This window comes from Vanacampus margaritifer, chromosome 8, assembly GCF_051991255.1.
Source record: "Vanacampus margaritifer isolate UIUO_Vmar chromosome 8, RoL_Vmar_1.0, whole genome shotgun sequence".
Taxonomy (NCBI): Eukaryota; Metazoa; Chordata; class Actinopteri; order Syngnathiformes; family Syngnathidae; genus Vanacampus; species Vanacampus margaritifer.
The window spans coordinates 14307576-14335009 of record NC_135439.1 but is presented as its reverse complement, the minus strand read 5'-3'; the positions used below and the strand labels follow the sequence as shown (position 1 = coordinate 14335009).

Here is a 27434-nt window from a genome sequence, read left to right as displayed (position 1 = left end):
AGTAAGCAACACAAGCGCTCCTCAGCAGTTGTTTGCGTTGTCTCGCTGGCTGTTTGCCCCACGAATGGCGTGCTGGGTCGATAGGTGGGTCGGTGACGTCAAGCGAATACTATGTATTGAATCGATTGCAACTTAAGCGCCTCTCATCAGTTCATGCAATAAAGCTATTTAGAACAGCACCAATCTGTTTTTTTTATGTGGAAACTCATGTATTTACGCTCCATGTTGGAGGCACGCCCAAACCACGCATGGTAATCTTTTGTAATCTAAAACGACAGTTGTTAAAATACTACTACTACCACTACTCTCTGGCAACATTTATTTGGGTGGAAACACCTTCATTAATATTCCATTCAGTTGTAAAAAGGTTGACCTCTCTTGCTCTTCTTCAAATATCTGTCTTTTTCTGTCCAGCAAATGCTTGTACGTTTGCATCTGGGACGAAACCAATAAGCGGCGATGGCGGGTGGGGGGTTAATTCTGTTCTCACAGAATTACTCACCGTTTCCTTGTTGAATTTGAACAACGAGAGGCGCTTTGTGCATTTTTATTTGGTAAAGATGTTTTTGTGCCCTCCCCGTTTAAATGGTAGACAAGATTTTCATCCGTTGCCTTGATTGGTCAAAACAAACATGCAAGATGTCACATTCTCCAATCAGATCAAAGTATTGTACAGCAAGGCCCTAGTTTCCTGAATGGATTTGCCGAGTGAAGTCCAATATTGATCATTTGAATTTTGAAGAACTTCCTCGAGTGAATCACAATTATCAATCTGGCTTGCGAGGTTATGTAGACATATGGCATGCAAAAATTGTATGCAAATGCAAAAATACCATGTAGGTATAGGTATGCATTTATGGGATTATTAGGATTAATAATTGATTGAATTTGATCTACTATACTCAAAACTTTTTGTTAATTTTAAACACCTTGTAAGTGTGATAGCATTTCATTAGCCTATTAGCATAATAGCCCAAGTCATAAAAGCCAGTTCGAAATACAAATGTGATTGGTTAAAAAAAATATATTTTTTTTTTTTCACACTTTGTCTGTGTCGATTCTTAGTCATCCAGGTCATGGTAATACTCAAGGCTGTGAGTCGAGGCAGCTAGACTCTTACTGTTAGCTTAAGTTTTTGAGTTTTTAATTTTTTTTGAAAATGTTCAAAAATTATTTTGGCAATAATGCTGTTAGGCTAATGATTTAATAGATGATTCTCCATACTCTCTGGCAACATTTATTTGGGTGGAAACACCTTCATTAATATTCCATTCAGTTATAAAAAGGTTGACCTCTTGCTCTTCTTCAAATATCTGTCTTTTTCTGTCCAACAAATGCTTGTTCTTGTGCCTAGAAGAGTGTTCTTTCTCTCTCTCTTTAAACAACTGAATAGCATACAATTTGGGAGTTACTGTAATATAGATAATCATGAATTTATTTCTATGTATACATTTTTGAGACTGGAAAACTTATTGGCGTTTTGAGGCCGTGGACATTTCAGCGCCACCAGGGGGCGCGCCTTCCTCCTTACTAACTTGGAGTCCACTCCGAGCCCCTCCCCCTCCCTCCCAGCTCTCCGCCTGCCTGCTCGCTCACCCCGGGACACTGAAGACGCCCATAGCAACAACACACCGCCGCGTCGAATAAGATAGTCGAGCGGTAGAGAGGACGGATTAAACGCCGCTTCTTCGCTGCGCTGACTACAGGTGTTCTGCGGAAAGGCCACGCTTCGGTCGTCTGTGTCGGTAGCATGGGGCGAGAGCATCGCTCGCTAGCTTGTTTTGGATAGCCGCCTCGAAGCGAAGCAGCCCCCCTCCCCGAAGCTGTCCCGACTCCCGACGGAGGACTCAAAAGGCTGCGACGGAGTTGGGAGCGTCGCCGTTCGCTAAGTCAGCTACGAGGGAATAAAGACGGGAATGGTGCTCGGGAACGAGTCGCTCGGCAGACAGAGAAAGGCGAGGGGCGCACGGAGCACACCGCCGAGCTGTTACGTTTGGACTTCCAAGTGTTTTTCGAGGGAGGGAGCGGCTCCCCGACGGACGTGGTTTGTTTTGTGGCTAGCTGGCTAGCGAGCTGAGAGAAACGACCCCCCATCTGCAGTGTCTCCCTGCTGCTACCTCGGCTAACGTTAGCAGCGCAAACAATACACACAAGTGTGAGCAAAACGGATCGCTGATTAACTTTTAGCACGAAAACACAACTCAGGGTAATTTTTGGGACTGCGCCAGATAAAAGCTTCATTAAAGGTGCCATCAGCTCAGTTGGCCATGTAACTTTTTTCTTACGGTTTTCTGTGACTTTTCTTCACTTCGGATGCTGGCATCACTAACTAATTACAACCATGATGATCATAAGCAGAAAACCAGATGGCCCAATCGCAACAGGTAATTCCAACTGTGATGTCTTTCTTTGTATTGCTTTTGTTTTTGTCTTCTTAGCAGGCCCTCGTTTTTGGAAGTCCACCTTCGGGCAACGCTTTTCATTTACTTACATATCTTGTGGCCATTCTGTGACTGAATGAACAGTTATTTTCTCGTCCGTGCTCATTTGTCACATTGTGGCACTTTGTGGACAAGTAGCAGACGGATGTACATGAATGCAGTAGTTCTTCTTTACCATGTAAAAATGAACGATCCTCCCCCCCGTCCCTTCTTTGAAGTCCACCACGAGACTTGTCTCAGTGTTTTGGCACACATACCAGGAAATGCTGATGTTTTTATTTACTTGCAGGATTTTATTTTACTCCCTGCGTGAGGCCATACCTTGATAAGATTATCAGGAACAAGAGTCAGCTTTTATTTGATCACGTTTTGGCTGGTTTATGGGTTTGCTGCGTGCTGACTAGATTATCCAAATTTGCAAAGTCATATTTCCTCAAATCCATAGATGGGTGCTTGCAGTCCACATACAGTCTGCACTTCCAGCTCTGTCTTTTGGGGTAAGGTGTTTACTTTTGCGCGGAAACCCCCTATGTCCAAATGTGGTCAAACATTTAATTTCCTCCCCGTACAAATCCATATTATTGATCAGTCCCCACATAGTTTTGCTATTTATAAATTAGCCAAGATAAAGTCTTGAAACTAGCTTGTCGTTGATCATGCAATGTTAATGAATAAACATGGCATTTATTTTTTTGTTCTTCTGGCAATAGATGGTTTGAGAGTGTGACATGTGAATAATGTGACCCACAATTTATGACAGCAATAATTGTGATTTCAAGACAGACAAAATTGAGATAAAATTACATTTTTCTTCCACTGTATTTAGTTTAGGCAGTGGTTATTTTTGCCATGAACGGAAACTCTCTAGCTAGCTTTTTTTTGCCGTTAACGGCTCTGATGGCTCAGCAAGGACTTCTTGGTCTGCCATAAATTGCTTTATATAGACATTTACAAGTCTATGAATAACAAATTAACATGTTTGGACTATGCGGTTAAAAAAAAAAAGGATGGATGGAGGTTACTGCGCAGTCGCAACGTGTACGCTGTCTCGTCAAGATGAACACAACTTGCTAGCGCTTAGCTGTTAGCATCGCAAGTTCGCTATGAAAGACAAGCTTATTTCCATCCGCCGTCATGCCTATCATTGACAATTCTGAGCCTCAACGATGTAGTTCAGAAACATTAATTGAGACCTGTTTAATTTTAAGACCTCAATGTTAAAATACCCAGTAAGTTATTATTTAATTTTAAAATATTTGAGAAAATAGTTTTTATTTTGTTATTTCCCCCTTTAGAGATTGACCCTCAAAGCAGGCAGATTCTGTTTGAAAGTGCTGAGCCCCCACTGAGTGATTAGGACTTTGCAGGTGCCTAATGGGGGTGTGATCTGTGCTTGCTTGGCTAATAATGTGCGTGGAGACCTCAAGCCTGTGTTTGCTGTACTGTGCTGCGCTGCACAGATCTAATGCGTGGGTATCTAGGCAGCAGGTCTAATCTGTCCCGGTGCAGGTCTGTTGACTGGAGACACAAGCTGTGACGCACCTGCCCGTGTTCAGAACACTCTCAAGGGCCAGTCGCAGGGAACGCCAGTTGTTTTTTCCTCCAGCTAACTAAACATGTCACCAGTGCAATTGTTCACCGGCTACTTGCGGCCATCTCACAGTAGTGGTGAGGTAGAAACCTGCCTAACAACCGTTGAAATGAACAGCCTGCTGATGGGCTTTGTCATCTGAGAAACCACCTACAAGCCTGACTCATTCATACATTGTCAGCATCAGCTCAGATGAAGTGATGTGGCCCCACGTACGCACGCACACGCATGTACACACACACACACACACCTCGCTATTGAATGGCCATGTGAGCTCTTTTTGGGAGCACACCTGACCTGGTCCACGCAGTACACAAGCAGGCTTGAATGGACAGATGGGTAGACGGAAAGATGCTGTCGTCACACGGGCATCTGTTACCCCCATTAGGCCAATAATACCACTTGCAGCGCTAGCAATCTGGGACCCTAAGCCCTACCTAAGCTGGTCAGGTCGCTGCCATGCTCTTGGGTACAATGTACCGCTCACAATACATTCATATTCATTGGGAGGATTGTCACAGGAAATGTGCTTTCTCCAATTTGTTTTCACAACATTGCAATTGATTGACAAGATAATCAATGGGATTTAGCTTTGGCCTCTTTACAACAAGATTAGATTACTCTTTTTCGTGTATCCTTGAATGTGTTATTGATTCAATCGGTTCCCTTGATCATGCTGTTGTGTTTGTTCCTCTTTGTGCCTCTAGCGCGTCACGGTGATGGACTTTACGACTCGTACATGAGGACGGACCACATCCTCAAAGAGGACACTGACACCCACAGTCCCTCAGGCCTGCCCCCCATGCCCAAGCTCGCAGTAAGCAAACATACAAACACACAAAGCCCTATTTCCTGTGCTGTAGCACGCTGTCTCCAGACATCCTGTTACTTGGAGACATATAACCCCCCAGCCCCCAACCTTGTTTGTTTCTTGTCATCCCATTAACTTTACTCTGTTTAGTTTTTAGTGGTGCATGGCAGCGAGTTTATCTTATCTCTTTACTTCTACCTTTTATGCCACCCTAAATCTTATATGAGGATTAACTAGATGTGCGTAAAGATAAATACTTTTTAAAAGACAATTGTGGTTATCCTGTAATTTCAATGGCACCTCTCAGGTCAAACAATCTGTTTGCATCCTTGCCACTGCTAATTTGTTAACATAAAATTGTATCCCCCCCCCCCAAAAAAACCCCAAACTAAAGCAGATAATTAAGATGGAAAAATTATAAATAATTCACAATGGTCAAACAGTTTCCATCCTTGAAGTTTTGTAAACCATTTACTGTAGAAAATTTAAGGGAGCTATTAATATGTTCACATTTTCCTTTAATGTTACTGCTTTTAGCCTGCGTGCTCCCTGCACTTTTTGTTAGATTTTTTTAAACAAATATGTCTATTTTCTAAGATTGAAGAAAAACTAACGCATACAAAATCTTAAAAGCTGGTTAATTGAGATGTGCTTAAAAGCATTTAAAATAATTTTTACTTTTACCACAAATAAATCTTGGCTTCAAATATCTGTTGTCAGCCTTCTTGACTACTAATAAACCGGTATCGGCCCTGAAAAAAAATGGCTTATAAAACATAACATAACAGAAGCCTTTATTTAATAATATAGCCTTCATTAAATGATTAAATAATGACAAATGGTGGAGATACGTAGCACAGTTAAATGTGCCTCATCATACACATACACCATAACATTCTTCAGCTGTTACGCAAGTATCAAAAGATGGCAAATGATGGTAAAAGCAAAACACTAGTTTTGACAACTTTTAATGGCATGTATGTATGTATGCTTTTCACGAGACAGTGAAAATGTCTGTTGTTCCCCAAAGTGCTTAGTGTACAGTATGTAGACATTAACCTTGCCAACAAGATGTATTTGTGAGTTCCCGCTCCCGCTGATACGTTTGCATCTGGGACGAAACCAATAAGCGGCGATGGCGGGTGGGGGGTTAATTCTGTTCTCACAGAATTACTCACCGTTTCCTTGTTGAATTTGAACAACGAGAGGCGCTTTGTGCATTTTTATTTGGTAAAGATGTTTTTGTGCCCTCCCCGTTTAAATGGTAGACAAGATTTTCATCCGTTGCCTTGATTGGTCAAAACAAACATGCAAGATGTCACATTCTCCAATCAGATCAAAGTATCGTACAGCAAGGCCCTAGTTTCCTGAACGGATTTGCCGAGTGAAGTCCAATATTGATCATTTGAATTTTGAAGAACTTCCTCGAGTGAATCACAATTATCAATCTGGCTTGCGAGGTTATGTAGACATATGGCATGCAAAAATTGTATGCAAATGCAAAAATACCATGTAGGTATAGGTATGCATTTATGGGATTATTAGGATTAATAATTTATTGAATTTGATCTACTATACTCAAAACTTTTTGTTAATTTTAAACACCTTGTAAGTGTGATAGCATTTCATTAGCCTATTAGCATAATAGCCCAAGTCATAAAAGCCAGTTCGAAATACAAATGTGATTGGTTTAAAAAAAAAATATATATATATATATTTTTTTTCACACTTTGTCTGTGTCGATTCTTAGTCATCCAGGTCATGGTAATACGCAAGGCTGTGAGTCGAGGCAGCTAGACTCTTACTGTTAGCTTAAGTTTTTGAGTTTTTCAAATTTTTTGAAAATGTTCAAAAATTATTTTGGTAATAATGCTGTTAGGCTAATGATTTAATAGATGATTGTCCATTTTAATGCATTTAGATTGTTCAATATCAATCAATAATGCCTGTAGATACAAGTGGGCTACTTCTTAGCTTTGGGTGCTGTCTGCATAGCCCCGTTGGCAGCAAATGTGCACACAATGAATGTCTAAAGCCTCTCATGCCAAAAGGGGCAAAATGGTTTGGTATAAAGTCTAAAGATTTATTGGACTTGAAAATGTGACCCACAAACAAAATCACTAATCAACATCCACCCTTCATTGTACTGTGCAGCGTAATCCGCCATCAGTGGGGCTGCACAGGGGTTTGAGCATGTTCTCTCTACCAGGGCCACTTTTCTTCTTTTGTATGTGCTGTCACGCTCGCCGAGGTAATATCCTCAATTGAATGTAGCTGACAGAAGCGTGCCCCAGTTAAGTTTGTTGGAATGCACAGAGCTGCTCAGTTGAACGAATAACCACATTTGTCATTGCTGGTTATTCTAAAAGCCGTAAACAAACTCATGAGGAATTGTAGTTGTTGAGGTTGGTGGTGCTGAAAGCGAAGTCACGAAGCTTCACATTTGTTTTGTCTGGCTTAAGATGGCTTGCATTGTGACAAGCTTTGAGGGTTTGCTGCACGTGAAGAGTTGTGCAACTGCCAGCGCGCTTAGGCGTTTCTTTGACAGCAAAGAGATTAGCTCCTCTCCATCTGTTGCACTTTGCAGACAAGGAACTCCTTTGCCACCCTCGTTTAACAACATATAACCTCCAGCTCTTTTGGTGATGGTTTTTCTAATTGCTCCTCATGGCCCCTCAGATCAATAATCCATCCCTGTTGGCTTGACAAGCCACACACTGTTTGATTTTTATGCCTGTACATTATTTGTGTCTGTCTGTGGCTGAAGGGGCTCAATCAATGGCATTGGCCGTACAGTTTTCGGGACAGCAGCTGCAGAAGGTCACAGGGTCAGCGTCAGCCATTTGGCTTGCCTGTCATAAATCAAGACTGTATAGTTACACGTATGGAAACAGACTCTGCATTCTGTCGCTGTGCTGGAATGCAGGATCAACCCGTTACCTTCATAACTTGAGCCTAATTACAGCACAAATGTCACCACTTCATTTCATCTACTGTTCATTTCTTGGGGTGGTGGCTCTATGTCTTATGAAACCAGGGCTGGGGCACCTTTTTCTTCCAGGAACTATTTCAGTCTAAGTTATCACAGGCTCTGATAAATGTTTGAAAATAAAACAATTAAACACGTTTATTATATATTTTGAACATTTGTGGGATCCTGTGAGATCCTGTTTGTTTTTAGATTTGCATGGCAGTTCAGCTCACATGGCCGAGAGGCTGTAGTTACCCCACCCTTGATAATTTCAAACCAAGTGCTCAGTGAGGGTGGGAACCAAATAGTTGGGTCATTGCCATGATAAGTGCTCACGTGGAAGACTTGACAACCAAAATGTTAATGGTAAAAATCATGGTTATAACTGATAAGTGCTCACGTGGAAGACTTGACAACCAAAATGTTAATGGTAAAAATCATGGTTATAACTTAAATGAGTATAAACACAACAGATTATTTATAAAGTATTGTTTTCTTTCAGAATTCCAAAATGCTACAAATAATGTTATCAACATTCAAATTCAGTACGAAATTGGATAGAATCGTACTTTTTAAGGAGGTGTACTATTTACGTACCTCAACGACCCACAGCGTCTACATTTGACTTGTGATAAAAACTTAACCGACCTTATGTCTCATTGTGGATATTTGTCTTTCCACCAGTAGGAGAGTTTAAAGGACTGAATTCCAGGGGGTTGCTCAAACGAAACTGCTGGCAGCAAGAACTGAAACTCATCTTAACATTCAATCCTGTCATTGTAATGATGATAGACATTAAAACCAAAAAGATACTAAAAATAGTCCTAACAATCATAAAATGTTAATGATTGAATCCAGTCATACATGTTCCGTTCAGATGAAATAGTGTGTGTTTTGTTGTTTTGGAAGGGGTGGAGGGGGGGGTTCTGGTGTTGCTTACCAGACTGGATCTACATCCAGTTTTGCTGGTTTGGACAACTTTAAGGGCATACGGTCTGCGTGACACTCACTTTGGTTGTCAAAATGTAGGCCTAGGTGTTGAAAAACAAGACTTCAATCTAGTGGTGCCACCTATCATGATTGGCCAATTAAATGAGGAAGTACGTAATCAGCATATGTTGATCAAAGCCTTTAATTGCCAATCACAAAAAAACGATCAGTCACAGCTTGTACTTTGCAGCTTGCAACCAGCTAGAGAGCAGCCTGTGTGCGGCCTACCTGACATCTGTTTATGAGCTTTATCTCATCCCTTGAAGCATAAACATGGCTTCTTTTCCGGTGTGCATTCATTTGTAGCCTTTTTTTTTTTTATGAGCAGAAAGTTCCATTTCTGATTCCGTGGTTGTTGTCATACTTTTTCTTGGAGTCTCACAGGCTATGTGGAAATCTGAAGTTCACTTTTGGTGTGCAATGCCTACTTTCAAGCACTATCTATTGTAGTGTGTTTATTGTCTAAATCCCACGATAGGCCAATCTAATTGTCTCTTCTTCCCTTTTCAGGCAGTCAGTAACAAGGGTGTGATGAGGGATCAGATAACCGTACGAGGTGGCCAGCTGAAGGTCAAGTATCTGTACGAAGACTCCTCTAACAATCGTAAGATCAGTGCCATTACCACGGCTGCACCTCAGAACGGTGGGACCAGCGGTCAGACGCCTAGTAAACCGGTACCAGCCACCACCTTGTCCAAGGATCACAGTGCTGACAGGTGGGGAAGATATTTTAAAAAATAGTAACATTGAGACCAAGACGGGAGGGTATTTGCTCACTCTGCTCTGGTTTATCACAGCTCCGAATCCAGTAAGGGCTCCAATGACAACTCTGGCTCTCATGGGGTTGCCAATGGAGGGAACAGTACCAAGCTGTGTGGCCCCCTCACGCCAGAACAGGCAGTGAGACTGTATCGGACTCAATTGACCAGCCTTGAGCAGACCGAGATCCACTCCTACTCAGACATCTACTTCGTGGGACCCAACGCCAAGAAGAGGCCCGCCGTCACCGGGGGCAGCAACAATTGTGGCTATGACGACGAGCAAGGTGGTTACATCAACGTCCCGCATGACCAGCTGGCTTACCGCTACGAGTTTCTCAAGGTAAGACGAAGGATGCTGAACGGCTTTTGAATTTGCATTTATAAACAAACCTCATTCATCTGCCTCCCTTTTGCTCTCCTCAGATTATTGGCAAGGGCAGCTTCGGTCAGGTGGCCAAAGTCTACGACCACAAACTGCAGCAGCACCTGGCTCTGAAGATGGTCCGCAACGAGAAGCGTTTCCACCGACAGGCACAGGAGGAGATCCGCATCCTGGAGCACCTGCGCAAGCAGGACCGCAACGGTACCATGAACGTGGTGCACATGCTGGAACATTTCACCTTCCGCAACCACATCTGCATGACCTTTGAGCTGCTTAGCATGAACCTCTACGAGCTGATCAAGCGCAACAAGTTCCAGGGCTTCAGCTTGCCTTTGGTCAGGAAGTTTGCGCACTCAATCCTGCAGTGCCTGGAAGCCCTGAGCAGGCTCCGAATCATCCACTGTGACCTCAAGCCTGAGAACATTCTGCTCAAACAGCAGGGACGCAGCGGCATCAAGGTATTCGAGCACACCTGTGCCATGCCGCCTTCCAGCAAGGGTTCTCTCTCACTCGCTCACTGACTTGTCTCTTCTCCCACCAGGTGATAGACTTTGGCTCGAGCTGCTTCGAGCACCAGCGCGTGTACACGTACATCCAGTCTCGCTTCTATCGAGCCCCCGAGGTGATCTTCGGCGCTCGTTACGGCCTGCCTATCGACATGTGGAGCTTCGGCTGCATCCTGGCCGAGCTGCTGACGGGCCACCCGCTTTTCCCCGGGGAGGACGAGGGCGACCAATTGGCCTGTGTCATGGAGCTGCTGGGCATGCCTCCTCAGAAGGTTCTGGAGCAGGCCAAAAGAGTAAAGACATTCATAAACTCCAAGGGCCACCCCCGCTACTGCGGTGCCAACACACTACCCACAGGGGCCACTGTGCTGACAGCATCTCGCTCCCGCCGCGGCAAGTTGAGAGGCCCCCCGGCCAGCAAAGAGTGGAGCGCCGCACTCAAAGGTTGCGAGGACGCCACCTTTATTGACTTCATCAAAAAGTGTTTGGACTGGGACCCCTCATCTCGTCTGACCCCCAGCCTGGCCCTCAGACACCCTTGGCTCTATCGCCGGCTGCCCAAACCGCTGCCTGGAGCCGAGAGGAGCCAAGGGACCCCCGCAAAGCGGCCCCCCGATCACCACAGCACCTCCTTCCCTTCCATCATGTCTAAGGGGGGGTCTGGCCTAGGCACCACAGCCACTAACAACAAACTGAGGAGCAACATGTTGGGAGATTCAGGAGAGGCCATACCTATTCGCACAGTCCTACCCAAACTTGTCACCTAGAGAGAGAGAGGACCACTCATCTCCTCTCTCCCTCCTTCTCTGCACTTCTCAGGAGGAGTCGGAGTCCAGGAGGAAGCAAAGTTTAGGTTTGAAAATGGTCGCTTGTTCTTTGTGTTTGTTTGTTACTGAGCGGTGTCGACACCCCAGTTCTGGCTTTTTGATATTAGCTGAGCAAAGGAGAGACGAAAAAACTCTTACCAAGTTTTTATACAGAGGATTTCCTTTGGCGGCTGTGCAGTTTCTATACACAGTCGTGGATTTAGATCATAATTTGTACAAATGTTTGAGTGTTTTTAATGTGAATTTGTTCCCACGCGAGTGTTTTTAGTTGGCTGCACTCGAAAGCCTCACTCTTTATTATTGAACACTCTGAGGAGTTAAAAGGGCTACAAACTCCCTACTTAGCTCACTGGTAGCAGAAAAAGCTTTACTCAGCCAACAGTCGTAGTAGAAAAGAGCACACTGACACGTTCAGCCAACACTTTCACACACTTTGACGACAGCATCATGTAGTTCCTGCAATAACTTTTCACTTCTAATTGACATCATGCCATAATTAATCCCTGGTGCTAGCATGTCAACTCAATATGTGACATGAGTGTGCGCATGAACACATTGGCTTAGTGGTACTACTGTGGGTGACATGAAGAGTGATCTACATGTATTTAAAGCACCCTCAACCACAAGGTTGATGAGGACAGAAGCTCCACTTGGCACCAAAGTGTCATGACTTCACTTTGTTTCATCTCTACCTAGCCTCGTTTCTATATTCGTACTGTCATGTTTTTGGACCACTAGGATGGGAGAGCGTGAATCTGGAAAAAAAAAATGTTACAGAATGTGCTAAATATGAGCCATTTCCGTTCTCTTGAGAAGGGCCAGTAACAAAGATGGCCCTCTGCAGGACTGATTTGAAGGCAAGTTTCTCAGGGAGACATACTTGATACACCCCTTAATCCTATGAAGCAGGGATCCCCAACCACTTGGCCACAAGCCGGTATCGGGATGCACAGAGAAACTAAACAGAAAATTACTGATCATCGGTCATGTTCTGTTTTGAAAAGCAGTTGCCACCCGCCTGTTCTTCTGTCAAAATGTTAATAAAAAAATAAACTGTTAGTGCTTCTTCAGAAAGGGGAACAAGCCAAATACTGAGAAAGAAGAGCCTATTAAAAAAAAACGCTAAGATGGTAGCAATACAGAGCACCCACTAACTATGACTACATTCTGCCTAATGGTGCATTTAATTTTGTTTTTATGCTGGCCATCAAAATGCCTTTAGTTGAAACCAGGGTGTGACACAAAAAAGGTGGAGACTACGGCTATAAAGGCTTCCGTTTGCATACAGTATAGTTGTGACACCGTGGAGCCGTTAATGGGGCCTGCATGCTCCACAATCTGACCTACATTCGCTCCCCCCTCCCCCTTGTTCTCGCACTGTCATGTAGGCCAGGGAACTTTGTCATCCCATTAATATATAGATATTGAATTATGGTGCTGTTCAGTCACGCGCACACAAACACACAAAATTGTCAGGTGCATGTTGTATGGACCACACTGCTCAAAAACTCCATCTCATCCCTTGTTTTCTAAGTAAAACTGTCAGGGATTTCTACTCCATTGTTTTGTTTTGTTTTTAATAAATAGAAGTGGTTACTATTGCGAGTCACTCCCAAAATGTCAAGAGGAAGTATAATTCAAACACGGATTAAGAAGACAAAAACCAAGTTGTATGCTGTCATGTACTCGTGGTGTGCGGTATAGTTGCAGGATGTTTGGTGTTCCAGCATGAGATCACAATGTTGAGAAGTTATTGCTGAGTGACTCCAGAAGAGAAATGTAAAGTAACCAAATGAAGTTGTGATAGTTTTCTTTTTGTAAGGAAAATAAAAGAAAAATGGTTATGAACTGAGTGTCAATTGACTGATTTCATTAGATATAGCACAGTCTGCCACAGTAACAAGAGAGTGGAAGAGATACTAAAAGAAACAGGCCAGTACACCACAAAAGGGAGATGGAGGGGCAACAACCCTGCATGCGCTAGGACCCTTACCTACTTTGCTCAAGGACGCTACAAATTGGCCTCTTAACAGGCCACTCATTAAGTGTTTCTCCAAAAACTGTCAGAAACAGACTTCATAAGGTGGTGGCATGAGGGCCCGACATCCATAAGTGCACAGCCAGACTGGTACTGAGAGTTCACAGTATACATGTGACAGACGTGAGAGGGTCTGGAGATGATTATGAAGAACATTGATTGCCTCAGTGAAGGCCAGAGGTACCCCAAATGCTCTTTGGTTGAGAGATGAGACCCATTGTCAGATCACATGCTGGCTCAATGAGCCTCAGTTTCCATTTGGTTTATAAGATTAAATGTTTTTGTCATTTGACACCTTGGTTATGAAACAATGTTTCCAACGGTGTTCACGGACTACTGTGAATAAGCTCTTCGGCAGAGTTAAGGTTACGGAATCAGTGCCCTTGACTTCATTTATTCCCGAGTCTCCAATCACTAGAAATGGATTTGTATGTAGTAGACTATAAAGTTCAAATGAAATTTGTTTTCAAAGGAAAAAAGGCAAGACAGGATTTTGTGTCATCCACAATGTTGTGTTCATGCTCGGATTTGATTGGCATAGTGACATGAAAATTAAACAAAGACATTTATACGATTATCTTAAAATCCTGTTAGAATTATCAAAAATAATACTTCTCTATCCCGTGTCAATCTTAAGTGAGCATATAGAATACAGAATACAGAATTGTTGCTGCACTTCTTGTTATTGGATGTCCAAATGTGCCTCATTTTAGGCCCAGTGAGTGCGCATACACTCAACCCTGCTTCCACCAGCAAATGTGTCACAAGTGATGACTCAGTGTCATCCACTTCATGTGTTTCTGAGGAAGTACACACAAACACACACAGTCTGCATATCAATTCACAATTTTTTGTTAATTTTTTTTTTTTAATCAAATGGGTGGCATTTTCTTGGTAAAGCTGTGTCCACTACTCAAATTTAGTGTGCGCGTGTGTATCTGACAAATGAATATGATTACTTCTATTCTGTTAATGTATAAGTCATCACAGCATTCGTGCACAATTATTTAGACACGCCCTCACCTTGTGACGCCCAGCTACAACCACTATAATCAACTCGGTTGAATAAATACCTCTCTAGCAATGCCAATTAAAATTCTGAATTTGTATCTTTACAAAAGCAGACTTTGAGTGTAGGGCAGAGGTGGAAAAAGTATTCACATGTGCTGTTAATTGTGGAAAAAGTAAGTGGTAAAAGTAGAAATACTGATTCAACTCCTGTTGTTCAACTCCTAAGTTTTTAAATAAAAAAGTTAAATAATCAATCATATACAATACTCGTTTCTGATAACTTGGCACAATGAAAAAAAGCTGTTCCCATTTGCTAATGTGAACTGAGTAACATCCAATAAATGCTTGATTAGCTAATCATGACAACTGAAAAATTACCTGTATGTATTTTATTTTTTTTAGATTAGATGGAAAACTTCTGAAAGTCAGAAACTCATTGTTTATAGGCTGGCACAAGATTAAACAGATTCACCATGAATCATTCTTTTATCCAACAACATCAAACAACTCTCCTAAGGTCATGGTTGGAGAATATCGTGCTTCCCCAAATCTGTTATGTCATCATCAATGATCCCTGGCTCACATTTCTTGCTGCGCTCCCTGTTTCTTTCCACCTTCTAAAATCCCAAGATCTCAATCAATCAATCAATCAATCAATCAAGATCTCAACCACTGTTAACGTTACCTCTCTACAAAGTGTGTAAAAAAAAAAAGTTCCAGGACGGGCGTCACAAAAAGATACTATATATGTAATCCAAAATGTAAGATATAAATCTGTAGTTATGCTAACACACTTCCAGAGCCTTCTCTGCCACAACTTCATGCACTCGTGGAAGGATTCATCCATTCATTCCATCTTGATGAACAACCCCTTTGTGCTTGGGATAGAGTAGAAATTCACACAGAGCCAGGTTTAGAGAGCTCCAGCAAAAAGATGCTCTTCTTGGCAAGGAACTGCCAGATGTTCAGGGCGTTGTGAAAATATGCATTGTTATGGTGAAGCAACCAACATCATTGGTTCCCTTGATCAGATGGGTTTGGGTTTAAAATATTTATTTTTTGCTGACACTGGTCTTGGAGCCATTCTCACACTTCATAGTTACGTCTCTTTTTTTTTATTTTTATTTTTTTTGTCATCGAAAAAAGCAACAGGCCTATTTTGGCAAAGTCAGGAGTAGAAAGAACAAGCAATATGTTTTCAAATGTCAGAATAAAAAATAAAATGTCATCAGTCAGATATTTGAAAATTCTACTTGTGCACTTTGTTACTTGCCACCAGAACCGCAGATGTTTTTACAGAAAACTGATGACTAATTGTAGACATCGCTTATCAGCCTCAATGCATACGTCTGATGGCCGAGTTGCGACTTGTTACACAGGTTTTGTGAATGCCAATCTACTCTTCAGCAGCAGGCATTCAAGTTTTTGGAATCTACCTATGAGCAACAGCCTGCTCGGGTTACACACCATATCCCGTAACGGTTGAGTCCTCCGTGTTTACATGCGGGCCCCGGGGGGGAGGAAACAGTTCGTCATATGCGCAACAACCAGTCGAGCAACGTTACCTCCATCACAGCAGGACAGTGTTGTGGATGCTTGTTGGAAATTTAGACAGGCTGCTTAATCATCCAGACATCATTATCTCAGGTCATGACAGGAGTTATTGCATCACTGATTTTCTCTTAACACAATTCATGTGGGCCCTTCATTCATTTTAGCGTTCTAATAAAAGAATGGTGGTATTTTCCACTTACATGCCACTTCAGTAGATACACCTGCACAAGCGCTGAATCAAGAATTCATGAAGACTGTCATCCATTTTCTATAGTGCTTGTCCTCATTTGGGTCACGAATGACCTAGAGGCTAGCCCACCTGACATTGGGCAAGGGGTAGGACACACCCTGGATTAGGGGGTTGTTGGGTTTTTTTTGGGATGAATTGCACTCTAAAGACAGTTAGATTGAAAAAGGAACCATCCCAACTCTGGGTTATTCATTTGACCCAGCAGCAACCCATCTCTGGGTTATTCATTTGACCCAGCAGCTGGTTGTGCAAAAAACAACCACCTAATCCAGGGTGTACCCTACCCCTTATTCAGATGGGATAGCCTCCAGGTCAATCGTGACCCAGTTTTTTGTGTTAATTAAATAAATAACCCCAAAAGTTGGGTCAAATGAATAACCCATACAACCCAAAAAATTGCTTGTTGTATTTTTTGTATTTGTTTTATTTTATTTTAGTTTATTTGTATGGTTGTTTTGTGAATTATTCATTTGAAACAACTTGTTGGGTTACTGTATTTAACCAGTTGGGTTAAATGAATAACAAAAAATCTGTTGTGCAATATAACCCATTTTTTGTGGGTTGTTTTGTGGGTTATTCATTTGACCCAACATCTTTGATAGTTGTTGGGTCAAAAATAAGCCAATTTGAGCCAATTTTTTGGGGGATCCACTACTAGTCAATTTGACATGAGTTTCTGGTTTGTTTTGTATGAGAATAACCCAAGTAATTGGGTTGTTTTATACAAAACATCCTTGTTTTGTAAAAAACAACAGAGAAAGTTGGGTCAAATTGACCCATACAGTAGATCGGTCTTTAGAGTGAACTTTTTGGGTTATTTACTGTATTGGGTTAATTAAATAACCCAAACGTGTTGTGCAATACAACCCAATTTTGGTGGTTGTTTTGATGGCCATTCATTTGACCCAACTATTTGGGGTTAACTGAATAACCCAAAAAGTTGGGTTAAATAAATAACACAGAAAGTTGGATCGGTTCCTTTCCGATCCAATTTTGGATTATTTTTGACCCAACAGTTTTTCACGCATGATGTAAGAAGCTTGTTCGTTGATGTTGAAATGCGTCCCTTTGCGCAAAATGCCCCCCCCCCCACGGACAATGGGCCCCTATGCACAGTGCGTGTTCTCCATTTAGAGAGGGGCGGTCCTGAAGACAAGCAAAATTTGAAAAGTAATTAGTGTTATACAGTAGTACCTACCCTCACATACATAGATCCGAGGCTAGGATAGGATAGGATAAATCATTACAGTTGATATGAATTCTCAATGTCGAAATGCGTCTGTGCACTAACTGCGGTTGTATAGTATGCAGTGAAATGTATCCCAGAACCATCCCTCAGACAGTGCAGGACAAAGTCAACTATTATCTAAAAATAGATCTGGCAACACTGTTAAATTGCAGTAAACAGCCTCTCTAAAATCTAAATAGAAAAGAACCATAATTAATGTCACTGCTTTCACACTATGTAATGTGTTAGGTAAAAAAATAACTGCATTTCTCTCTATGCAGGTCTTTCTTTGTCATGTAAAAGACGATTAGACCAATCCCATTACCTACCAACCCTGTCACCTTTCTAACCATATGCTCCAAAGCTCACCTGTCGCCATTTGGCATACTGACTTGCGCTCTAATCTCATCCCTGCCACAGCTGGTGACAAACAAATACAACAATGTAGTTGCAGGAATGAGCATGATCTCACTGGTGATTCAGATTTGATTTCAAGAGAACTGAACTGTTCCAGACACAAACTGTTGTCGTCATAAAAAGTGTTGACTCAACAGATGATTGATTTATTCATTTCACCCCTACAGTTTAAAACAGTTGCCAGGTGTCTTAGTAGCATGTCTATGACACGCGTTTGTCAAAATCCCCCAAAGGTCAAGAATTACACGACCTTTTACACACAGTTATTAAAGCCTCCCAAAACTCCCCAATATGACCACCAGATTGTACTGCAGAACCAAGCCCAACTTTTGATACTATTCTGACCAGGGGCAAAGCTAGGAGGTTTTACAGGGAATGTGGCTTCTACTTGCCAAAGTGTAACCCTAAATACAATAAATGTATTTTACTCATGGAGGCCGCATTTCATTCACCAGCAGTGCTTTCCACCCTTTATAGTGCCTTGGGCTGCCCGCAGTAAAAGGCCACAATGTTCACTTCTCTACCATTGCTACCTTCCAAGGCATTTCAGGACTCAGAACCCAACTGGCCTCCCAATCGCAGACCACATGTAACGATCCCAGCCCAGGACCAAAATCCAAGATCGTCTCAGACCAGCCACCAGAACAGCCTTTGCTCCAGAGAATGTCTTCACTAAAACGAAATCCAGAATCCATCTCAGAGTAGCTGATTAGCATGCTCGTCATCCTCATTAGGGTCTCCATATACATGTACTGTTAACAGTGCCGCCAAAGAGAAATTCTACGAACTGAAGAGAACAGACTATCGGGAATAAGTTAGTACAATTTCATGGAACAAGTAATGAGAACATTTTAAATGTAGGTCACGTCTTGATATTTTTAAAGCCAGCAGAGAGGGCTTGTTTACTTTCCAGTGTTAATCTGGTTTGTCTGATGTCATGGCAAGGAGGGCAAGTGGAGTCCATTTTGACTATATTACAGCTCAATCCTCCCCTTATTTACACCTTACGCCCAAATCAACTCACACAGTCCTGGGTCAGCGAGTGTATGCACACAGTCACACACTCATGAGAGATGTGCAGCTCTTCTGGCTGTGGATCGCAGGGACAGCTGACCCAACCAGTCTATGGCAGAAGCAGGACGCGCTACGTTCGCTCACCGCCCCGTTTTCCCCAACGCATGCACGCACGCACGAACACTTCCAGACACATGTCCCCACATGCTCCGCAGCAGATCTGCAGCCTACTCCGGCGTTGCACATCACAATGACACAGCTGAGTTCACATGCACAGCTGAGCGCGTCTGTACAAGTTAAACCGATCACACACGTGGGACCATTTGCCCACACAACCCATCACTATTCGACGTTCCCAAAAGAATACAGGTTAGAGTAGGAGGGGAATTTATTTACAGGTGGCGAAAAGTACAGATAACTCTCTGTTCATATTGCGTTAGTTGGTCCTGTATTTGGGTTCTTAGTTCCCCCCCGTCTTATTTACGTGACCTGGCTGGATCACTGTTAAGACTGAAATAGAAGGTGACTCATCCTCAGTCTTCGCAGATTAATCTGACTGTCTGTCTGTTTTACTATGTATAACTCGATATACAGTATATGTGTGCGTAATGTGTTTTTCAGGTTTTATCTTTCCAGTCCTTCTTATAGACCCGAGGTGGAAGGTCCCCACGGCAACACTTGAAAGAAAGTCTGAGGAACATTTTGTTGTGACATAATTTCTCAAATGTGACATATTTATTGTGATACATGTTGTTCAGTGGTTTTACTACCTACGCCAAGCAGTTTTCTTTGCCATCTTTTATGCTATGAAAATGTCATGAAATGTTGCACCATGGGTTCAAGAACAAGGGACGTGTTTTTGCTGCTGATTCTGTTACAGATACATTGTCGCAACAGAGAAAAATCAGCCTTACATCTGTCCGGTTGGTTGGTAGCTAGCATGATGTGTATCTAAGTAGGCCATTAGCTAGACGTCCAAGTAAGTGGGTAAGTAGGTGGGTCAGTGGCATGCTATGCTGGCCGAATAGTAGCTAGCTAAATAGCAGACATCAGTAAGTCTTAAATCATAATCTTTACATTTCAAGCAAGTCCCTATTTACTGTTGGGGGGAAAAAATCAAGCAAGTCAAGTCACCACCAAATTTCAAGCAAGTCAAGTCAAGCCATACAGTCTTGCTCAGCACAACATACTGTGCTATTTGTACTATCTTGGGGCAATAATAAAGTACTTTTTCACTGATCATAACACAAAAAAGTACATTTCAAAAGTAATTTTCTAAATTAATGATAATAATAATCCATTTTCTTAACCGCTTAGTGCTCACAAGGGTGGCGGGGGTCGCTTGAGCCTATCCCAGCTGGCTTCAGGCAGTAGGCGGGGTACCTCCTGAACTGGTTGCTAGCCAATCGCAGGGCACACACAGACGAACAACCATCCACCCTCACAATCACACCTGTGAAAAATTTTAAGTCTTCAATTAACACTGCCATGCATGTCTTTGGAATGTGGAAGGAAACCAAAGTACCCGGAGAAAAAACACGCAAGCACGGGGAGAACATGCAAACTCCACCCAGGAAGGCCAAAGCCCGGACTCAATCTCACATCCTGTGCACTCGGAGGCGGATGTGCTAACTAACCAGTCAGTCACCGTGCCGCCCCGATCGCAACTATGTGAGACTAAATGTTTTCCATCATCATCGGATTTGAATTGACTGAAGAATTTACAAGAAACAACTGCCAAAAAAGTTGCCAGCTAATTCTTGTAAAATCTCAGTACATTACTGTATTTTTTCTTTACAAGTATTTACTGTATATAAATTATTTGCTGTATTTACTTTTACAGCAATTCACTGTAATCTAGTTTACAACTGTTACTTGTATTCTACGTAATGAGTTGCCAGCAAATTCCTGTAAATACACAAATATCGTATGTCGTTGTAAAATCATGCAACCATTTTCTTTACCGCTTATTCCTTAAAAGGGTTGCTGGAGCCTATCCCAGCTGGCGGGGTGCACCCTGAACTGGTTGCCAGCCAATCGCAGGGCACACAGAGACAAACGACCATCCACACAATTTAGAGTGCTCCCGGAGAAAACCCACGTAGGCACAGGGAGAACATGCAAACTCCACCCAGGAAGGCCGAAGCCCAGACTCGATCTCACACCCTCAGCAGTGGGAGACGGGCGTGCTAACCCGTCAGCCACCTTGCCGCCCTGTAAAATTTACAGTATTCTACAGCAAATTACTGTACTTTGTTTTTACCCACAAAGCACTTTGTTTTGCCCACAATGCATTGCGGTATACAGTTAAATACTGTAAAATTAAAAAAACAAGAACATGCTGTAATTTTTTACTGTCGATTTTACAGAAATGTGTTACGGTGTACAGTACATTGTCTTGGTGCCAATCTGTTTCCCAAATCTATTAGTGTGTGTAAATGGATGAATGAGAGGCATTTAACTTGCACTCTGCACTTTGTAAATTGTCTCTCAGTAAAGTTGATGTGCTAATAGCCCTGCCACATCAAATACAGCGGCTGATCATGAGAAAATCCACTCGTAGTGGATGGAGTCTTATGTTCACATGTGTATGCTTAAATCGCAACTGCTTCTTTTTTTAAGGTATAGTTGCATTAATTACTGTCTCAGTAGTATCTAATCCATCACTTTATTCTCTTCAATTCAATGCATAACTGACATGAAGGTTAGTAAATATTTGCCAGCTATTGGTGAGGTGAGCTAAACTGTTAAATAACCTAGCTACTAGCTCCGCTTCACACTTTTCACATTTTCATCCAAAACATCTTGTATTTTATGACCAGATAGTTGATTCCTATTTTACAAAGAGTTATACTTTGATGTACTAAAAAAAATAAAAATAATGCTCCATCATACTTGATTGCTTCGCATGAACTTTTGCAGTATGTTGGCCTCTGTTAGGTTCCGAGAACCACCCCATTCTGTGTTTCTAAGAAAACGCTTGTACTGTGTGTACGTTTGTGTCACATGTGCTGTCCCACAATGTCACTTCTTCTAACCATTTCAAGTTATGTCACTATTAAGACAACACAAGCTAAGAATTCTGGAAAAATTTGATGCCACTGTTGGTCAACAAGAGCGACCCTGTGTGCTGTTCTCGGCTCATTTTGCACATTTCACAACTGGACTGTTTTTAGAATGTCAAGCTGATTAAAGTAAATCTAGTTTGAAGATGTAACACTGTTGCAATTAAAAAGACAGATGTTCCATTGAGACGCAGCCTATTGGAATTGAACAGCAATTAATATCGTAATTCATGGTCATTATTGTTGGACTGGGTGGTACCAGTGCTGTCCAAGCACAGATTAAATAATGAATCTGTTATAATAAAAAAAAAAAAAATAAAAAAAAAAAAATCAATGGCTTACAATGTGGCAAAATCTGTGGACAAAGAAATGTGCTAAAATGGTTTCAGATGATCAAAAATGTGAACGAACAAGATGAAAGTTGGGATGGCGGATTTGTACACTTTATATAGCATGCAGCTAAATATTGCCATTCATATTTGTTCTTCTCAGTAGTGATGGGATCTTCTTTTGAGCAACACTGCTGTGCCTACAATATTACTCATCACAAATAAGGACATCAAGAACATGATTGATTAAAAGTCAGGACAGTACTACGATGCTGCCAACACATCTCTACAGTATATGACTAGTAGCAAATAAAGAATATTAAGGAGCTACATTATTTTTCCATCCCTTAACAAGCTATTTTGCGCCAATAACTTCTTTTCACTTCCTTTTCCATTTCCATCATTTTGACAGTGCATCTACAGTACACCCTGTAGCCTGCATCATTATCCTCCATAAACCTCTCGTTTACGGGTTATCACTTTATAAGTAGTCTTTGTAAAAGCAAACTTTGATACAGCCTTTCAATTGGCCTAATGTTGTGTCCATGTGTCATTGGCCTTATTCTCGCCAGTGTCCCGTTTTTGTTCCCTCATCCCTGTCTCCCTTGGAGCAGCTGCTGGGTGAATTGTTGTGCTGAGAGCTTTTTCCATGTCAGAGTTTGGAGGGCTACTTTCCGTCTGCCCGTGACAGGAAGCACGCTGACCTACTGAGGAGAGAGCCAAAATGAAGATCGTATTTTACATGACGACCCTCCCGCTAAAGCACAGTCACACGCAGTACACTAAAGGGCACGTTTGAATACAGCCCATCAGCGCAACATCAATAATTCAGTGATTCTGCTCTGTTCATGTTTATGTTTTACTGCTGGCTGAACATGGAACATCAGTGCTATATTAGTACATGAATGGTGTCAGGATATAATGGGATGCTTTGTGACACACCAGAAAAAGAAAAAAAACTCAGTGTTGCATGCAGTAACATTCCAGAAATAACAGCAAATGATTATTAGTATTGAAATTGATTTCTGAGAGGTAATTTTTATACTTTGATAATTGGTGGGCACATGTTTTGCCCAAGGCTGCAATTTAGCACAGTCAAAACTTAGTTAAGACATACGCACTCAACCACGTGCGCCATACAGAAAAGGTCCCTAATATGTAGTGGCATATAAAAGCTTTGTTGTTTTAATGACCTTTCCATTGCATAGTTATTTTTACCGTTTTTTTTTTTTTAAGGATGTTCGGCTTTAGTAAAGACATTAATTGTCATTCTATTCAATTTGCTGTATCTCTAAAAGAAAGAAGACCTTGCATCTTAAAATTAATAAAATACAAACGTGCAATGCATGTAATTCCTCATTGGGCTCTATTAAAATAATCTTTGTATCAGCATTCATTTTGACAAGAAATTTAGTTTCAGCTATAGTCTTTCGACTAAAATTAATTAAAGTTTTAGTCATAATTTAGTCATTTAGATTACATTTGAGTTTTAATTCAATTTTATTTGACCAAAATAAAGACCAAATTTAGTCAACGTTTTCCTTCAGCATACGTTTTAATTTTTATACAGAAAATTATAACACACCTATTTGTAGTTTAACATGCAAGACATTTAACACAACTGTGTCTTTTTTAAACTTCGTTTCACTGAAGCATGTTGAACTGACAATAATATAAGTTTTGACCTAAATTAAATTTTAAAAAAAGTACAGCTGCACGTGAATGAATGTAAATATGTTTGAATATTAACTCATTTGCTCCCAAAAACATATTAAAAAAATATTTTAAACATTGCCATGGTCCCAAAAATGTATTTATACGTTTTTAATGTTTAAAAAATAAAATAAAAATTATGCTAGAGCATACAGAGGGCTTTGATGCAGCCTCTGACCTGAAGAGGTCGCTTAAAGCAATGGTAGTTATTACAAAAAAAAAGGCCAGCAGGTGGCAGCAGAGTATAAGAGATCAACCAGGGCCATGTTGCATAAAGCTCTTTTCCCCAGTGTTTTAAACAGGTTTGTGAATAATGATGAAACTTAGCTATATTCTAATGCTAATTGCTACAAAACGGAAACATAAATATCCTTTTTTTTCTGATGAAAAAAGAGACTCTAATCTTTCTTTTGGTAGGTTCTATGTTTTTATAGCAATAGAACACAATATTCTATGGGCCTTGCAAAATCCAGTAAACCAGCCGGGAGCGAAGGGGGTTGCTTCAGTGAAAATGGCTGGGAGTGAATGAGTTAAATAGAGTGCAGCAAAAAGTTTCTGTGTGATTCTTTTCTCTCACCCGCGGTTCATTCATTTTTTGGATTGGATTTTGTGAATTTTCCTCACTGTGTTGTTTTCGTTTTAGTCATTGATGAAATTGTCAATCAATCTTAGTTATCGTCGTCTCAATGAATAACTTCAGTTTTAGTTTTTGTTTCATTTTCATCTAGAAAAAAAACTTTGTGACGAACATTTTTCATCGCAGAAATGTTCACTGCTTCGTATCCTTTATATATTTTTGTGGGTGCTTACCATAGAAAGGGTTAAAAGTCACCCCTTCATCACTGATCAGTGCCAGTCTGTATACTTTCAGTCAGGGTCGAGAGTTCACTGCTAATCCTGTCCACGTTGAAATACACACTAGAAACGTGATGCATGCAATGCATTATATTTGAGCATATATACACTAAAGGCAGCATACACAAAGGGATATTAATTATGTCTATTTATGAAAAGGGCTCAGGATCATGCCTTATACATTACCACGTGTGTGCTTTACGTACAAACTGTATATAGACCATATGCATGCACAGTTGATATTTATATACAACAACAGTGGCCATAATATGCAGCGGGTCGTGATCTTGACTTGAGGGCAATACAGTATGTGTTTAAGGACAAGCCTCCGGGAATGGAAAGCCACACCAGAGGGGCCTGCTGGTGTGTGGGTCATATGTCCGTACAAGGACATAGTAAAGGCAGAGGGCCTTCATACCAACCCTGCACACATGTCTGTGAGGGTGTGTGCAACTGTGGCAACGATGTGGGGGGGGAGACGGAGGTAGTGCCAGCTGGGCAGCTTAAAAATAGCGCCGAGTACGGGATTGCAACTGCACGGGAATCTAAGAACACATGGCCGCCGCTCCGATTGTAATTCAGCACGGATTTCACTGGGCTAAGTGACGACTGACGAGCCGAGGAGGATGATTAAACAGAGTTGCCTCTGTGCTTTGATGGGATTTTGTAAGAAGTCTGCGGTTTGCAAGCGTCACAGATATGACAGGCAGGGCCGTCTTCCAGGTGTCACCCGGCCAGTAAATAGCAGCATACTGAGGCGGGGATGATGGCTTGATATGCCGGGGCAATGGGGCAGTAGGTTGAGTGTGTGGAAGGTGAAACGTGATGGGGATCAGACTGGCAGGATTAAAGAGCGCTGGACTGACCTCGACTAATGCACAGCAGAGGGGAGGGATGAAGAAGCAAGGGGAGGCTGCTCAGAACACAACAGCTGCTCAGCAAGAAGAGGCGGCGCAATGTGCACACTCTCAAACAAACAAACAACAAAACACATACACGTGCATTCAGTACTGACAAACTGTAAGAGTGATTTGAATTGGAGGATAATCTCGTGCACAAAGTGGCTCTTTCACCTCACATAATCTCCGTTTGGATTAAGATGGATTATTGGATTACAAGGGTCTCCCCGTGGGAGAGGAATAGAGGCAGACAAGAAAAGAAGATAGCTGAAACTTGAACTCACAACTCGTCAGGGGGAGCATCCATTTTTAAACTATCAGTTAAAATTATTCAGACTCTGGCCAAATGTTGAATGGATGGCCTTTTTGAAAACACTTATTTCAACATATATCTGCTATTTTCATGATGTGACACATTTCCCAGCAGATTATAATTCACTTGACGTGTAAAAAAAAAAAAATAATAATAATAAAAAGAAGAAGAAGTAGGAATCTTTCTGACCTTAACTAAGAGCCTATTTTGTAACAAACAAAAAAAAAATATATTTTTTTAATTATACTTTATTAGAACGTCTATGTATGTGGGTTCACAGTTCTGGTAAATAACATGCTTTTATATTGTGCACTGCCACACCACAACAGTAAACATAATAAATGATCCCTGACAGACTCAATAAATAACATATAAACAATAAAAGCTCGATTATTGATTAATAACAGGTTTCCTATATCCTTAGATAGCAGTGTTTCTGTAAAAATAATAAACCAAGATAAAACTTGTGAGTGTTTGTACTTTGTCCCTCTTTTAGGCAACCACAAATATATATGTATGGTTATTGTAGTATGATCCTTAACATCGGAATGGTTTTGATAGCGCTATTTCATGGAATGCTCTTTTAATGTTTGTGAATTCTAATGACACCACTAAAGTGATCAAATATAGTAGGGTTATTGATTGTTGCGGCAGTATGAAGCATTGCTGTTAAATCAATTACGCATGTTGTCACCCACTAATAAAATGATTGCCTAAGTCTTTTTTTTTTGCCTAAAACATCTCCTCATGATGAAAATGGTTAAATTTTTTGTGCTTCCTGAAAAATCTGATAAAATTATTTAGCCGATTATTTTAAGAAGGCATCGACAGGTGACCTTTGTACTATGTTGAGGAAAAGCAGCACTACACGTGTAACATGCTTTTATATGCATGGTGTAAATCCATGGTCTGGATTACAATAGTCAAACTGTCACTGTTGGTCATTGGCCATCATGAAGGGCTGCGGCCTGAGAGCTTATATGTTTGTGTCAGCTGTATGAGTGGCTAAACACATACTTGAATGCAGTGTTGCCACAGTTACCTTGAAAAAGTACTTAGTTACTTTCATGATTACATGATTTTAAAAGTAACTTGGTTACTTCATTGATTGCTTGATTTTTAAAAGTAACTAAGTTATATTACGAGTTACTTTATTAGATACTATCAGCAAATGCTTAACATAAAAATGGTAATACTTTAGTGGAAGAGCATTTTTACCAATAGGGTTTAAAGATAGTTTTTGATTCAGGGGTTTGCATTAGTTCTACTTTGTAAGCTTGAATGTATCGTGTTGCGATTCCAATTGTTTTTTCAAATTTGATGTAGGTTTTTTAATGTTTTTTTTTAAGGTAAATGACACATTGTCAACAGTATGGAGTGTACAGGCAACCCTAATATTGACGTTATTTCCTTCTCTAACTTCCTTCATTGGTATGTACACATGCGATGTTAGCGTGCTAAAAACGTG

At 41.3% G+C, this 27434-nt stretch overlaps 1 protein-coding gene across 1 annotated transcript; it reads left to right on the top strand.

The window, feature by feature from the left end:
- The first annotated feature begins 1575 nt into the window (after positions 1-1575).
- Positions 1576-13128, top strand: dyrk3 (dual specificity tyrosine phosphorylation regulated kinase 3). Its single transcript, XM_077573551.1, has 6 exons — positions 1576-2384; positions 4740-4849; positions 9315-9520; positions 9602-9905; positions 9989-10405; positions 10489-13128. Exons 1-6 carry the CDS (start codon positions 2342-2344, stop codon positions 11218-11220), a joined length of 1812 nt encoding a protein of 603 aa, XP_077429677.1. The 5' UTR covers positions 1576-2341; the 3' UTR covers positions 11221-13128.
- Positions 13129-27434: the final 14306 nt, after the last annotated feature.